We start from the raw sequence: 15,724 nt of genomic DNA, 5'->3' as shown, positions 1-15,724 counted from the left end.
GAGGGAGGTGAAAAGAAACGAAGTTCAAGTGGTGTTGCCTTACGCGTTCCTACTGCGAGATGACTAATCACCCACGTGAAGCATTAACCTTGATCAGGATATCGGTTCGGTTTCGCGTCTTTTCAAGTTTTCCTGAGTTTCTTTTCGCTATACTACAGAGTCTGATACGCTTGTATGAGTACCGCGCGTTGCTTGTACCTCGCGCAGGCTAGCAGAACTCCTACGCTATGCTGAACATTCGGTGCGGCTGCTCAAAACAATTCAACCACGCCTCACGAAATCCGTGGAGCGCCGATATCATACAATCATGCATGGCTGTTACCGTCTCTTCTTCGGCCGGTGGCTTGGGTCTCGCCCATGTTTGTCCAGCTTCCTCACAGGCGCTGGCACATATACCCAGTCTTTCATCAGCAGTTGCATGTGCTTGACCATGTACAGATCAACATGACCTTTCCGTTCCTCCGCGACTTCATCGACTTCGGTCGCACCTGGTCCAGGCGTGTTAGCCTTCGAAGGGCCCTTCGATGACCGATCTGCAAAATCGACGTCGTCTTGCCGATCTTCCTTCGCTGCCTGCTGAGCAGCTTGAGTGTCCTCCTTATCTTCCACGGAAGCGAGTGCCTGCGTTGTTTTCTCCTCTCCGCCAAGGAAACGATCAATTGCCTGGGCGACATCGTCTTCTTTGTCTTCCTTGTGCTGGTATTCGGTCGTGAAGTGACCTTCTTGGATGACAGTCTGATCGAGAAGACTTTTCTGGTTGGCTCGGCGAAGGATGTTCTCTTCGACAGTCTTCTCGCTAACCATCTTGTACACCTCGACGTCTCGTACCTGACCGATTCTGTGGGCTCGGTCCATGCATTGCCTGTCCATCTGTGGATTCCAGTCAAGATCGTAGAAAATGACAGAAGAGGCACCAGTCAAGTTCAAGCCTACACCTCCGGCACGAGAAGAAAGTATCATGCACTGATACTTTGAGTCGGGACGATTGAACTCGGCGGAGTAGAGCTGTCTTCGCTCAACAGGTGTACTGCCGTCTAAGCGCAAGTATGGTAGATTCATTAGACTGAGGAACTGCTCCAGGACGTTTAGAGTGCCAGTCATCTGTGTGAAGATTAAACTTCTCGAGCCCTTAGACTGAAGTTCGCGGAGCAAGTAAGTAAGTCTCTGCAATTTGCCAGAGTCGTAGATGAGAAGTCGCTTGTCGGGAAAGGCGATTGACGTGCGGACACGAGCCTCATGAGCATAATCTTCCTCTGCGGGATAGAGTGGCGAGGACCGAATTGTTTCTTGCACTGGTCTTGGAATAGCGAAGTCCAATATGGGAACAGTGGCGGCAGGTGGCACAAAAGCAAATCTCTGAAGAGTATCCTGCAGCCGGTCGGCATAGCTACCAAGCGTGGCGATGTCTTCCTGAAGTCGAGTGCTCTTGAGGATGTGCCAGTCACTCGGATGCTCAAGCAGCAGCGGGCGGCGGCTGGTCGGCAGCCATGCATGCAGAGCTTTGTATGCTGGGACGCGACGTCTGTTGAATTGATAAGGCTGGTCCTTGTGTATTGTCACAAGTTCCTTCAAATCCGAGCCATACACAGGTTGACTTTCCAGTGCACTTTCAGTTACCTGGATGCATGCACGAAGCTGGGCCAGCTTCCGCTCTCGTCGATGCAGCCGCTGTAGAGTAATTGAGCCAGCCACGGTGGCAGGATCTGGCTTGGCATCGATTTGTACGGCGGTCAGCTCATCCAGTTGCCGCCGAAGATGGCCTGTGCCAGACAATTGCTTCCCTCTTCGCAATTTCGATCGATTTCGGTCCTCGCGTGCTGCAATTATCAAGCAGTCCGGTATCTGGTGCTGCGTACCCAGCATGCGCCTGATTAATTGGTCTCGGATGTCGTATGCCTCAAGCGGACTGTACTCCATGGCAAAACTGGTCTGAATTGGTCGAGGGTCGAAAAGGTCTGGATGGTTACAAACCCGCCTCAGGCTCAGTAGCACGGCACCAGCTTGCACTCCACTGCCCTTGGCTAAAGTAGCTTTCGTCTCTGCCAGGCCCATGTAGTCTTGATATAGCTGCCGCTGGCGCTTGCTGAGCTTGCACACAACGACACTCTCAGTCTTCTTCGGCAGGTCCTTCTCTACCTCAATCTTCTTACGCCTCAACAAGAACGGCCGTAGGGATATATGCAATTGCTCGACAACCTTTTGCGCATTTTCTGAGATCTTTTCGACACCCTGATCGAAGATCTCTTTGACTGGATCTTTCCAATGTGCCAGAAACTCTTCAAGCTCGCCTTGAGATTGGTCATCATTACCGGCAGTCAGGAACGTAAGCAGGGACCAGACTTCAGCAAGATCATTTTGAAGAGGTGTTCCAGTCAGAAGGAGCCTTGCCCTTGTGCGAAGACGGATGAGAACCTGCCAACGTTGGCTGTTGAAATTGCGGATGTTGTGAGCCTCATCCAGGATGAGATAGTGCCACTGGACGTTTCTGATTGCATTGATATCCTGCATCGCCACATTGTAACTGGTGATCACAACGTTGTAACCACGCTTGGTCTTATCGTCATGATGAGCATCGTTTGTCCAGCCTTTGCGCTTGAATGCGCGCTCTTCGGCGGTGCCATAGTATCCCAAGACGCGGAAACCAGGTAAAAATTTCTGGAACTCCGTGACCCAGTTCAGAATGACTGACGTAGGCACAATAACAAGGTGTGCTTCCCAGACTTCATGTACCTCCGCCAAATGAGCGAGTAAAGAAATGGTCTGAATTGTCTTGCCCAGACCCATTTCGTCTGCCAATATGCCGTTGGTTCCATTCCGATACAGTGAAGCAAGCCAATCAAGACCAGCTTGTTGATAAGAGCGAAGGGTGCCTCGAAGAAGAGTAGGCTGAGGGACCATGCTCTTAGTGACGGAATGCTCTTCGCGCTCGTCAGTTGATTCAGCTTCAGCGTTATCCAGCTCCATTGCCTCATCCTCTTCCGCTCTGGATTGGACTTCTGTGGTCTGATCTGCATCGATAGCAGCGCTGTTATCCTGTGAGTCGACCTTTTCCGACGCTCCAGCGTCGGCCTGGCCTTCAGATCTAGGCTCAGACTGAGGTCGCGGGTGGTCATCGCCATCGTTCTCAACACTAGTGTTCGGAGTGGGGAGGCCACCATTGCGGTCCTGCTTGAGTTCGGCTTTGCTGTAGAAACCCAAGAGTGAAGTCCTGGCATTGTCAGGCTTGTCAGAAGAATCACTTGCGCCATCGTTATCGTCATCATTATCTGCTTCGTCTCCCGTACTACTCATGTCTTCATCAGAATCGTAGTCTTCAGAATCCATATCCGTTGACTCGTCAGACGATAGATGAGCTTCCACGTCCGCTTGGGCTTGGTCAGGTGGTGGAGAACGGGACGTTCGGTCACGGGTCCTTGTCGAGGCTGGTGGCTGGTCCATATCCATATCGGAGGATTTTTGAGCTTCGGCCACATCGTTAGGCTGCTCTGCCTGCACGCCTTCATTGACGTTGCTTGATTGTGCCAGACTATCATGTTTTGGTTCTTCTTCAACTCCAGCCATTGATTCATCGTCAGATCCCTCATGGTCATCGTGATTTTCATCATCGTCATCATCATCGGCATCGCTCCCTGGATCGGGAGGTTCGGCCTCTCTTTGCGCAAGATATGCTGCTAAGGCGTCTTTGTCCATTTCACCTTCTTCCTCTGGCTCATCTTCTCCCGATTCGCTTTGAGAGTCGCTCATGTTCTCCTCAGAGTCTTCTTCGCTGTCATTCGAATCATGCACGTCACCGGTACTATCCTCGTCCATGTCGACATCTTCACTGTCCGCGTATCCTCGCTGCTTGGCAAGCAAGTCCTTTGCGCCTTCCAGCTTCTTCTGGAGTCTCTCTGATCGAATGCGCTCCTGTTCTCTCTCCCATGCGCGCTTCTTCAGCTCTTGCACATGGGCCTCGACCATTTCCCATTTGGCTTTCATGTCAGCGACAACCTGTTTCCTGATATTGTCAATGATCCTGTTTCGTTCGGCGATCAAATCTTCTTCGGTTGGTCCGTGTCTCGCCTTCCATTTCTCCAACGCTTCGTGAGCAAGCTTCTTCGCGAGCAGACGATGTTGTGTCTTTTCTCGTATCTGCAGTTGCCGAAGGAACAGCGCATGGGCGACCAGATGATCGTGATGATCGTATTGTTGGGGAGGTTCGGCTTGTCGTTCATCTCGGAATAAGCTCAAATTCTCTTTGCTCAACGCTCCACCTGGCTCGGCCTCCTTCAAGAGTCTCTTCCGTAATGCTCCTTCTTCCTCAGCCTGCTTGATCGCCCTTTGCACAAAGAACTCAGCATCAGGAGGACCTCGATCATTTTCGGTATAAGGCTGTTGCAATTCTGCTAATTCGTACTCTTCTAACACTGATTCTAGAGATCGCGGTGGATGGAGAGGAGAAGGTGGCCTAGCAAGAGGATGTGGTGCTTCAATGACTCGTCTGGTAGCATTCAGCTTCAGCTTGATGCGTGGTGAAGGCTTTGCGCGTTCAGGCGAATGTTGCACTTCGCTCGGTCGGTGCGACTTTCGCTGCACAGGAGGTGATTGCGTTCTTTCCCGTTTGACGACATGGCGGCGCGACTTTGCCTTGGCAGACTTGGGCATATGATCAGCATCGGTCGTCGGCGTATCGAAGGAACGTGTGGGCTGCAATGCAGCAATCTGGGCTTTCAGCTCTGCGATTCTTGCAGCACTGTCGGACGAGCTTGATGGCCTGTCCAGGCCGTTGACCTGCTTCGTCGCCTCTGCATCACTCTTTCTCTCGATGCCTCCCATGCTCTTGCTTGCAGCTGTCGACTGCTTCGTTTCGGCATGCTTGTCTCCAGCCAACTTATCGACCTGCTTCTTCGTGCGCGGGCTTACACGCCTGGGACCATGCGCCAGTTCCTTGTTCACACGACCACTCTTGCGCTGACCGTCGACGATGATACTAGTGGGACCTTCCGCTTGAACCTTCTTCCACGGCGGACTGGGCGGGCGAGAGCGAGTCGCAGTCAGAGGCTGCGAAGTGCTGACACTGGTGCTGCGAGCACGCTGATCCTCAGATTCGCTGAGACCGGGCGTGCCCACGTTGACTCTGGCAGACACACGACGCCCTTCCGCATTCCTCAGCGTTGACGTCTGCACCGTAGGAAACTGCCACGGTGGACTGGCGCCTCGCTTACGTTTCTTGAACGGTTGGAGTTCGTGTGCTTTCTCGTCCGCGTCGGGGGTGTGCAGCGCGGCTTCTGACTCTCTTCGCTTCTTGCTTGGCAGTGGTGCTGGGCGGAGAGTTGCAGTCTCCCCGTTTGCCTCTGCAACAGTCGCGTTCTCGTCTCCGTCTCCGTCTCCGCCGCCGCTTCCGCTTTCCACCTGTGTTTCATCGTGCTGCTGGTCGCCATGCTCGGATTTGATAGTCGTGGTCGCGGATTTTGGGTTTGCGGGGCCCTCGCGCTCGCTGGGCGGCGTGTCCAACTCACTGGAACTGGCGCGTGGACGGGTGGTGTCGTGATTATCTGCATCGTGGCCGTGGTTCGCTGTTCCAATCTCTGTTTCGGTATCGGCAGCAGGCTTGCGCGTGTCCGCCGGAGGAGAGGCTCGCGAGGTCATCCCAATCGTACGCGCCTCGTCCCATCGGCATCATCATAAAAACACCATGCAAAGTCTCTAGAGATCTATAGCACACCTGAAACACAAGTCAAAATCACGCCAACAAGCCAAAGTCAAAGAGTGTCGCGAATCGTGAGGGAAAGAAACAGTGGCAGATCTCGGTGGTGCGCACTCCTTGCACGCAAGAGAGTTCACGACTCGGGGCCACTTCGCGCTTGCCTTAAATTCCTTGCGCCGCGTCTGACGCACGGCGGCGGCGGCTGTATCCGCGTCGAACCTCGCACCTCTCGCTTTGGCGATTGATCATTACCCATTGGCGACGAACAGCAATTGAGGCGTCGGGAAGCCTCAGCCATACCTCACGACCATCTTAACGACCCTCGAGTTCGCCTCCACACAATGGCGAGCATCAGATCCGCGCTTCGCCTGGCGCCGCGAGCGCAATTCGTCCGTCTATCTCCCGTCTCCCGAACACCCATTGTCGCTCGAAGATATGCCAGCGTAGTCTCACGACCAGCGACCGACGCAAAGAGTGCTGCCGAAGCTGAGCAGGGCTCGGAAGACCTTGCTGGAATGGGTGACGATCCCAATATGGTACGTTGGATCTGGGAGAAGCAGGTGCAGATGAGGAGAGCGGAGACATGCGAAGCACCACGATATGTTAGAGACTCTGTACGGAGAATTATACTGACTTATGGGATTGCAGAACGGCAACTATCCGGACCCAAGCCTCACATCAGCACTGCCAATCAAGAGACAACATCGTGATCCATACGGCGACTGGTGGGACGTGCAAGAACGAAGAAACTATGGCGAGCCAGTCCACGAAGATAACGACATCCTTGGTATTTTCTCACCAGAAGACTACACGCATTTCTCATCAGGGTGGGGTGCCGTGTTGGTGGGCTCTTTCATTGGTGCTGTTGGTGTGCTCTGCGCGGTTGTGTACCGATATTACCCAGACAAGGTCAGCTATATCGGCCCTTGGAGTCTTCGGCGGATTGAGCTAACGATCTCCAGCCCGCTGTGTCACGGACTTTTGAAGATGGACTGGAGACTGAACTAGGAGGACCACGTGCGCGACGTGCACGAAACCAAGAAGAAGGCGATGTCGGACCTCTTGACCGAACAATTGCATAGACGATATCAAGGGGGAAGCAGACATGTACATATTCAAGATTCCCTTTGTATGCAGCGAAACACTCGCGCAAGATGCGCGCAAAGTCAGCCGGGCCATTTCCGGGACGCAGGCCAGACAAGTGAAGAAGCCATTCGCACTTTGGAGCTGGACCATGCAACATGCTTTCAAGCTGGCCTGCGATGCTCCCGTCTGTGCACGAAACTCTAGTGTATTTGTTTACATCGCACAGGTGACAGGAGTGATAGCAGACGTCTGCAGCCACATCGCAGCAAGAGGTTTTGCTTTCGCGTCAATCGCAGTCGTCGTTTCCTACTTCCACATCGTCAAAATGCCCTTTGTAGTCACAACATGGCCGGATGGCAGCGTTTTCATCAACGGGGAATGCATCCTCAGAAAAGGCGTCCCAGTACCAGACGATTCAGACGACGACGAGCGTCTGGTATACGGCAATGGCAAGCGCATTCTAGGGATGCGAGATCCGAACATTGGATTTGCGTGCGAGAGACGCATCGCGACGAAGCCCAGAAAACCAAGGACTGACATTCGCGTCACCCTCGCCCAACGCAGCTTCCATGGATCTTATGAATACGTCTGCATCGACAGACCTCCATGGGCTGGAAAGAAGCGAAAAGGCGAGAAGGACAAGCCTCAGCATCAAAGAGCGTCTCAGGACGCATTCAACATCGTCCGAATGCATACGGATGACCGGAAGGCACGCCACCTCAACAAGAAAGACCCATTGCAGCATTACGATCCCCGTAGTATGAAGGGTCCGCTCAAGGGCGAGATACAGCTTGACCGAGACAGCATCTGCACGGTAGATTGTGCGACCTGCGCCAAACGAAATGCTGAGCATGCTGCTTGGCTGAGTGAACTCCAAGCGAGACGAGACTTGACAACTTGGCATGGGAGACTTTGATCTGACGTCGAGTCATTATGGAGTGCTCGCCTGTCACAATCTACTACTCACTTAAATCCCACACGACCCACATACTAATACCAAATAAACCCTCAAAACCCTCGACTCCATCACACCATGAACACCATCACAATACCCACCCTTCGCTTCTCTTGCAATCCTACTCCCAATCCTCTTGAATCATATCCGCCCCCTTCTCCGCAATCCCATACAACGAACTACTAAGATGCGCACTCAACTGAATCGGCACCACACTAGCATCCACAACCCTCACATTCCGCACCCCATAAACTTTTAATCTCGAATCCACCACGCCCCCGAATTCCTCCTTCATCATAGCACAAGTCCCAAGATAATGCCACACGCTCGTAAACTCCTCTTTCATCCACGCCTCCCAAACCCCATCACTAGCATTGATTGGAACGCGCGGGAGACCGGGTTCAAGTTCTTCTACTACGTACGAGGAGAGTGGTTCCGCGTTAAAAATCTTGCGGGAGATTTTCTGCGTGGCGAGTTGGAAGGTTTGGTCGAGGGGGTGGTCGAAGTAGGAAGGGTTGACGATGGGAGGGTTCCAGGAAGAGTTGGAGCGAATGTGTGCAGTTCCGCGGGAGAGGACGATGAGGTTCCAATTGTCGGTACCGATGAGGTTTGCGGTGGAGTTGATTGTGAAGAAGATCTCGGAAGCTGCGACGTCGGGTGCGGTGAAGAGGTTTTCGAGTTGGGTTTGGAGGATGTAATGGGTTGCTTCGGCATTGGCGACGAGGGAGCGGGCTTTGAGGGAGTTTGCGTATGCCTTGAGACTGGATTTCACGGTGCGGTACCAGGTTGTGGCGTTGTCGCCGAGAAGTTGAGCGGCGTTTGGGAATGCGATTGAGGATGGGGGGCCGGTGCCGTTGTAGTTGATTCCTGGTCGGGCTTGGTAGGTAAGTGTGTTCTTGGTCTGTTCTTGCATGTGTGCGCCAACGCCGTTCAGCTCATGCTTCAGTTCGACACCAGCTGCTTCCAAGACATGTGCATCTCCCACGCCGGAAAGTTCGAGGATTTGAGGGCTTTGGAGAGAGCCAGCAGCAAGGAGAACTTCACGGTTTGTCTTGACGAATTCGATTGGGGAGTTCTGCGATGACTGAAAGTGTACGCCGGCTGCGACAAGAGGCGCGCCTTTTTTGGTGTCTCGCCAGACAATCTTGGTCACTCGGTGTCCAGTCAGAATGATCAAGTTGTTTCTCTCTTGAACTTGGGAGTGAGCATGAGCAGTGAAAGGGCTAGAGCGATTCTGGTTCTCTTCTGGTACGACCATATTGGGAATGATGGTGCCGCCACTGGTTTGACCAGATGCGGCGTCGAAGTTGCGACTGAAGTTGACAAGAGCATTTTCTGAGGCTTCCAGCGCTGGTAACTGAGTGCCGCCATACATCCCTGAGCCGAAACTGACTTGCACTGGGCCACCATAGCCATGAAGGCCGGACTCATAGTGAGCGCCTTTGATGTCACGCTGGCTGTCAGTCGGTCGATGGAAGTTTTCGGCCTTCAACATGTACTGATTGAATGAGGCCCAGCCCCATGACTCGTCGCCGGAAAGCAGAGGAAGAAGGTTGTACTGCGACTTGGCGCCCTTTGTCCAGCTCGCTCCATTGAGGGAGCCACTACCGCCAAGAGTCTTGCCTGCCACAAGAAGGAGTCGTTCGCCGTGCTGCCATTTCACGGGCGTGCTGTATATGCGATGATCAAGCTCGGTATCGAAAGCGAGGCCATAGGTGCGGACATCGCTTATGAGAGGACTGGTATGATTGTCATATCCAGCTTCAATAACCAGGACAGAGACAGATGGGTCCTCAGACAGGCGATTCGCAATGGTGAGCCCAGTTAAACCGCCGCCTGGGAGAAGTCAGATGGATAGCTATAGAAAGAAGCGGGGCTGAATATACCGCAAACAATGTAGTCAAATGTAGCATTTGCAAGGCCAGAGGAGGAGGTGGTGATTCCGGAAATGGTGCCATTGGATCTGGCTCGGGGGTTTGCTGGGAGAGCGTGGCCAGCGCTCCGTAGCAGAAGCGAAGAGAGGAGAACGAGCACGAGGTGAGCCATTGTGTTGGCCAGGTGAGATTTTGTCGAAGTTCTGAGAAGGTGAAAAGATAGTGTTCTCGCACAAACTCTCTCAGCCCACTAGTGTTCCTACTTTATACAGCTTACCTATAGCCTGCCTGACTGTTGCTCGGCCCTCTCCTTCTCTTGGCAGCGCAAGCCCATTGCAACATAGACCAGTGATGCCAATGTGCCTACCTCGAGCCGCCTTGCCTAGTCTCACTCCTGTTCCACTTCATCAGTAGTTCTTGCTGCCAAGCCACGCAGCTCGCAAGCGTGTGAAGATATGTTGTTGGTGTGCTCGAGCTATTTGCTAAACATGGCTCATTTGTCAAACGAGTGATGTACACATTTTCGCCTATCTTCACCTCGCCTAGAACCATTCGTGTCCCGCTCAGACCGTAGTGCTGGACCAAGCCACGCGCCTCGCAAGCATATGCTGATGGTCATTGACGCTTTTCGGAGATGGCAGAGCGAGATTAACGAGTGATGCCGGTTTTCGTGCCTTGGGCTGCCTCATTTAGGTCTTACTGACGTTCCACTTCGATTGCAGTCCCTAGAACCAGGCCAAGTAGGTGGCAAGCGTCTGAAGATTTTGTGAACGATTCTCGGAGATCCACTCATCCATTTCTGTTCGGATGACATTTCTTGAGAAGTGCATGTGCTATACTGCCATTTGCTATTGCTCTCCGCAATGCGAAGACAAGCGAAGCGGAGCATACTTCGCTTATAGCTTGTGTAGCTTGACAAGTAAAGTGCTCCGAGCTCATGACGGTGGTACTTTCTCAACACCTAGAATCATAAGATCATCGAGACCCCGTACCTCATGCCATTAATGCTTCTTGATGTCACATCCGAGTACGCTCCTGTTCCTGCATGTTAGTGCTGGCTTTCGTGGTGTATCCGGAGGAAGGCTGATTGGGCTACCGATACTTCGGAGAGCGAACGATTCGGCCCTTTGAGAACATTTTATCGCATCGTAGACGAAACTGTTGCAAAACTGCTGTTCTGATGCAGCCGCACTACCACAAGGCTGCGGCATGGCGGGCCTTTCTCGGAACAAAGATGTGTGCCGCGGAGAAAGGGATGGGAGGCTGAAACTCTGCTCTTTCGCGGCGAGATGCGATATCCTTTGTCGATCGTAAATAGAAGTACATCGAGGCTGAATAATCACATGCGAATCGCGACCTCTTTACTGCGTGTACTGTTTTTGCAGCAGCTTCGCGATGGTCGTTAATTGGATGTTGCTTGTTCCTTCGTAGATTTGACCGATCTTGCTGTCACGCCAGTACTTTTCAGCAAGGCCTTCACGGACAAAGCCCATTCCACCCATCCACTCGATTGCTTGGCCAGATACCTTACCAGCAACATTTGACGCGAAGAGCTTGGCCATGGCAGCGTCCATGACGAAGTCTTGGCCAGCCTCTTTCTTACGTGCAGCATTGTACACTAGTGCTCGTGCAGCGGTGATCTCGGTCCAAGCTTGAGCAATCTGATGTTGCATACCCTGGAATTCTCCCACCAAGGCGCCGAACTGTTTGCGGTCGTTCCACACATACTTGGCTGCGTTCTCGAAGGCACCGATGGCAAGGCCGGTCATTTGCGCTGCAATTCCAATGCGGCCCTCGTTTAGCAGACCAATTGCGTACTTATAGCCATCGCCCTCCTTGCCCAGAAGATTTCCTGCGGGTACTTGACAATCATCGAAGTTCAGCACGCACGTTGACGAGGCTTTGATGCCGAGCTTCTTCTCCTTCTTAGCTATAGTCAGACCTGGGTTCTCCTTGTCAACAATGAATGCAGTGATGCCTTTGTAGCCCTTTTCGGGGTTCAGGTTTGCGAAAACGATGAAGAAACCGGCTTCCATGGAATTGGTGATCCACATCTTGCTGCCATTGATCACGTAGCCGTCGGATGTCTTCTCGGCTTTGGTCTTCATAGCGAATGCATCAGATCCAGATGCAGGCTCGGAGAGACAGAAAGAGCCAACAGTCTCCGTTGCTAGCCGTGGCAGCCATTTCTTCTTGCTCTCCTCAGAGCCGTACTTGAGCATGGCAGTATTGACCAAGGTGTTATGGACGTCGCACAAGACACTGACGCTCGGGTCTACTCTTGCAAGCTCTTCAATGCCGACGATTGCAGCTGTGAAGTTCATGCCCGCACCACCATACTTCTCCGGAATCTCGATACCCATGAGACCTTGCTCGAATAGCTGCTCGACGATCGCGGGGTCCATACTCTCTGCCTCGTCCATGTCTCGCACCTTTGGAAGGATCACGCCGTTCGCAAACTGTGCCACTGACTCCTTCATCGCGTGCTCTACTTCGTTAAGGTGGAAGATGGGTGTCGGCTCGAGGGATTCGAGGTCGATCTCGTGTTCTTGCGTCCGTCTCGCAGTAGCAGATAGGCATCGTGATCTTTGTCACAGTCAATTTCTAGTTCGGGGATTGGAAGAGGCTGTTGTGCTTACTGTGGTATTGAGCGTGTGAATTGTGGTCGTGGAATGGCTGTTCGTGAGTGTAGTGGCGCCGCAGCCCTTGCCAGCGGCCTGAGTGATCGTACGAAAGAGGCCATTGCGATCGAAAGAGGAATTCGAGACAATCTGAGGTGATACCGGCACTGAGAAGTAAAGAGAATGTCTTCCAGTACTCTTCTCGTAATGACAGATGCGTTAGGTGAACGACTTCATTCGCCCGTACCTCGGGCTTGACTTGGGGTTTGGCGCTCGGCTTGGATCGGCTCACGTTTTGGCCAGACTTTTCGCATTGGTGCTGGGACTTCTCCCCAGCGAACACGGAACTGCGAGGCATCGAACTAAATTTGGTGATGCCCGCCAATTGCGAGATTCGGTCGAAAGTATAGACACACAAGGCTACAAGGAGTCGTGATTGTTTGAATTGCAAGGCATCGCTATCTGTCATGCGCTTCCACCAAATGCCCACAGGAATGCTCCCAAGCCCGCGCCGCACAGTATGGGTATCGTTAGGTTGTCGTCAAGATTCCACAGGTCAATCGCCTCGCTGACGCTAGCTACCAAGCCCGAGACAACACTGAGCACTCCTAATGCTGTCGTTCCTCCTATCGTCGCCTGTGACTTGGTCCATCCTAGGTATTTTCTGGCCTCCAACGGCAAAGTCAATGTGCCCTGGTATGCGAAGCTGTTGACTCCCACGTTATACTCGTCAGGAGTTCTTGGCTCGATCAAGCCCCAGAAGAGCACCGCCGCTCCAACACCGAATGTGAAAGCCGCAATCGAGCCTGCCAAGCTCTTTCCCTTCCGAATTCGAGGCGTATACTTTCCGAATGCCCTGCCAAAAGTGCTCGCTGCAGTATCACACCATGATAGCAGCAGCACACTCATTACTGCCACATCTTTCCTGCAAAAGTACATCGCCGCCCAAAGTCCGGCCAGATAGCTGATCACACCATTAAATCGGTCGTGTGCTTCACTCTCTCGCATGAAAGCTCCGAGACATCGAATGTAGAGTCTGTTGAACGCAGGCCACTTAAATCGGATCAGATCCACGCTGAAGATTGGCACAAGAAGTCCAAGCAAGACCGGGTGTATTTGACTTGTTTGCGCTCCTTCATAGTATAGCCAAAGTGTAACAAATCCAATGCTGACATGCAGAACCTTCCTCGGCACTTCATGCTTGTGTATAAAGTCTCTCCATTCTCGATGTATAGGGATCAGGCCAAGCGGACTAGGACTTCTGCTCAGATTCCTCCAATATGCTGATCCAAATCCCGAAGGATACGCGCTCGTTGGTGAAAGGAAGCCCATCTGCTTGGGAGCTCCATTCGGCACGATTTTCTCGTCCGGCTTCTTTCGTATTCTCCCACCAGCTGCCGCCGAGGGCATTCCAATCTTTGCGCTGGTCGTGATTCCTCCATTGGCCGTCATGATAGGCGTCGCTCTTCGGTCGATCTGTGGGCTCCTACTCCTACTACGCGCTCGCATAAGATCTGGATCTGTCTCCTCGTGAACTCCAAGCTCATTATGATTTGCTTGCTCTTGAATAGGTTCCACAGAACTCATGCGCTGGCTCTTCGCTCGCGTTGTGGGTGGAAAGTAGCCCTCCTTGCCGCTGGTCTCGGACGGCGTGGGCGAAGGAGAGATTACGCGAGGAGTGTTCGGCACTGGATATTGAGAAGCCATGCTTTGCCCTTGTGGTAGCGTAGCATGCGCGTGTGCGTAGCGCTCACCGGACCCTCTCGGGCTGCGGAGCTGACGGAAGCTCTCAGATGAGAGTCGCGTGTGTGACGCGTCAGCTCAGTCACATGACAGGCACGTGACTTCTTAGCTTGAAGAATTTTCTACACTGTATTTTAGACTATAGAGGAGATAGAACATAGGCAATTAACGAAGCTAATTCAACCGCCGGCAATATAGTATTATATAAGTAATCTACTACGCTATACGTAATAGTTATAAGCCCGGATTTAATCCGCGGTGTTAGAGACTTCTATAGTAGGAAAGAATTTTCTATTCTACGAGACCTTTAATAATCGACAGTCTTAATAGCACTATAAGAAAACAACTATTTAAGCTTCTATAAGCCTCTATAATCGTTTCGAATTTAGTATATCCTTAATAGCCCTCTTATTAGCTAGTCGCCTCGGTAGTAGCAAGCTTATTATCCTTCGTAGACCTAATAATTAGGATCGATAGTTTAAGCAAACTAAGACATATCTAACTAGATATAAGACCTAGGTCCTTACTGACCTATATTCGACTAAGCTAACTAAACTAGTACAACCCTTTCTCCCGGAATTCGATATAGAACAACTTATAAGCAACCCCCTATATTAGGCTAGGGCAAAGCTTACTAAGGAACACTTTAATATAAGGAAGGCGGAGTTTAAACGCTTTAGGACAGCTCGCAATAAAACAATTAAATATCTAGCTACAACTATAGACATTCGCTATTATTTAGAGATTACTAATCCTAATATAGACAACGTAGCACTAACTATACGGCTTATTCTAACTCGATTGAAGAACAAGCTTGTACCTAATACTTAATAGTAAAGGACTGCCCTTAGTAAGAAGCTTTACCGCCTTATAAATTCTAAGTAGGTAAAGGACCCCGAGTACTAGTATAAGGAATAGCTTGATCTTTATAAGACAATAAAACGTATACAATACCCGGAATTTAACAACTTAGTAACCTACCTATATACTGCAGTTACAAATATAGATAAGACCTATAGCAAAGGGCTCTATATAATGCACTAGGTAGGGCTATCGATTAATAACTTCTATTAACTTATTAGTATAGTACGAGAATATGCCCGCAATATGCTAGGTACTTCTACGAAGAAGGGTTCATCTTTTAGCATTATCTACGAAGAAGGTAAAGCTAGTGCTAACGCCGCTCTATAAGCTACAGACGATAACGATAAACCTAATAAGAACAAGGGCCGTAGTAATAGTAGCAACCGTACACTAAAGACCTATACTAAACTTACTAGTATAGAAGAGAAGAAGGCATATAAGAACCGGGGCAAATGCACTATAGTAAACTATCGACTTCGAGAACAGGTTAAAGAGAAGGATAAGGACAATAAGTAGAAAGGAAAGCTAAAGTACTTTGAATCCTACCTACGTAAGAACAAGGGCTTCTACTTAAGACAGGCTAAGTTCTTCAAAGACCTACTAGCTATTAAGATTGCCTAGTAACACTATAGACTTTCGGCTAAAGATAGAGACGATGCTAGAATAGGAAATGGATTAGACAAAGTCTCGCTAGCCTGCTTCTTTAAACCTAACACTCTAGACCTATTAGCCTTCGCTTTAGTTACCCTTGCACTAACTACCTATCTGTTAATAGCTACAAGGGGCAAGAAATAGAATCCCTTTGTTAGCCTAATATACGATAGTAGGTCTAACTGTAATATTGTTAACTACCCTAGTCGCTTTAACTTTTAGGTAATGTTTATTCCTCCGCGAG

General features: G+C 51.1%; 5 protein-coding genes across 5 annotated transcripts; 1 reads left to right on the top strand and 4 right to left on the bottom strand.

Moving 5' to 3' along the window:
- Positions 1-318: 318 nt before the first annotated feature.
- MYCFIDRAFT_137608 (uncharacterized protein) lies at positions 319-5,022 on the bottom strand (the record flags this gene model as incomplete). The annotated part of the gene is made up of 1 exon (XM_007927977.1): positions 319-5,022. A coding segment is annotated over one exon (4,704 nt), but the record flags the coding sequence as incomplete, so codon positions are not given.
- A 1,309-nt stretch (positions 5,023-6,331) lies between these two features.
- On the top strand, positions 6,332-6,735 carry MYCFIDRAFT_123021 (uncharacterized protein; the record flags this gene model as incomplete). Its single annotated transcript, XM_007927976.1, has 2 exons — positions 6,332-6,595; positions 6,649-6,735. Coding segments are annotated over 2 exons (351 nt in total), but the record flags the coding sequence as incomplete, so codon positions are not given.
- A 1,128-nt stretch (positions 6,736-7,863) lies between these two features.
- Positions 7,864-9,677, bottom strand: MYCFIDRAFT_116284 (uncharacterized protein; the record flags this gene model as incomplete). The annotated part of the gene is made up of 2 exons (XM_007927975.1): positions 7,864-9,563; positions 9,614-9,677. Coding segments are annotated over 2 exons (1,764 nt in total), but the record flags the coding sequence as incomplete, so codon positions are not given.
- Positions 9,678-10,864: 1,187 nt separating this feature from the next.
- On the bottom strand, positions 10,865-12,377 carry MYCFIDRAFT_58199 (uncharacterized protein). Its single transcript, XM_007927691.1, has 2 exons — positions 12,241-12,377; positions 10,865-12,187 (listed from the first exon to the last, which is right to left on the bottom strand). Exons 1-2 carry the CDS (start codon positions 12,342-12,344, stop codon positions 10,963-10,965), a joined length of 1,329 nt encoding a protein of 442 aa, XP_007925882.1. The 5' UTR covers positions 12,345-12,377; the 3' UTR covers positions 10,865-10,962.
- Positions 12,378-12,645: 268 nt separating this feature from the next.
- On the bottom strand, positions 12,646-13,929 carry MYCFIDRAFT_203374 (uncharacterized protein; the record flags this gene model as incomplete). Its single annotated transcript, XM_007927974.1, has 1 exon — positions 12,646-13,929. The coding sequence occupies one exon, from the start codon at positions 13,927-13,929 to the stop codon at positions 12,688-12,690; it is 1,242 nt and encodes a 413-aa protein (XP_007926165.1). The 3' UTR covers positions 12,646-12,687.
- Between the last annotated feature and the right edge of the window lie 1,795 nt (positions 13,930-15,724).

This window comes from Pseudocercospora fijiensis, assembly GCF_000340215.1.
Source record: "Pseudocercospora fijiensis CIRAD86 unplaced genomic scaffold MYCFIscaffold_4, whole genome shotgun sequence".
NCBI classification, from domain to species: domain Eukaryota; kingdom Fungi; phylum Ascomycota; class Dothideomycetes; order Mycosphaerellales; family Mycosphaerellaceae; genus Pseudocercospora; species Pseudocercospora fijiensis.
This window is presented reverse-complemented; position numbering and strand designations above follow the sequence as displayed.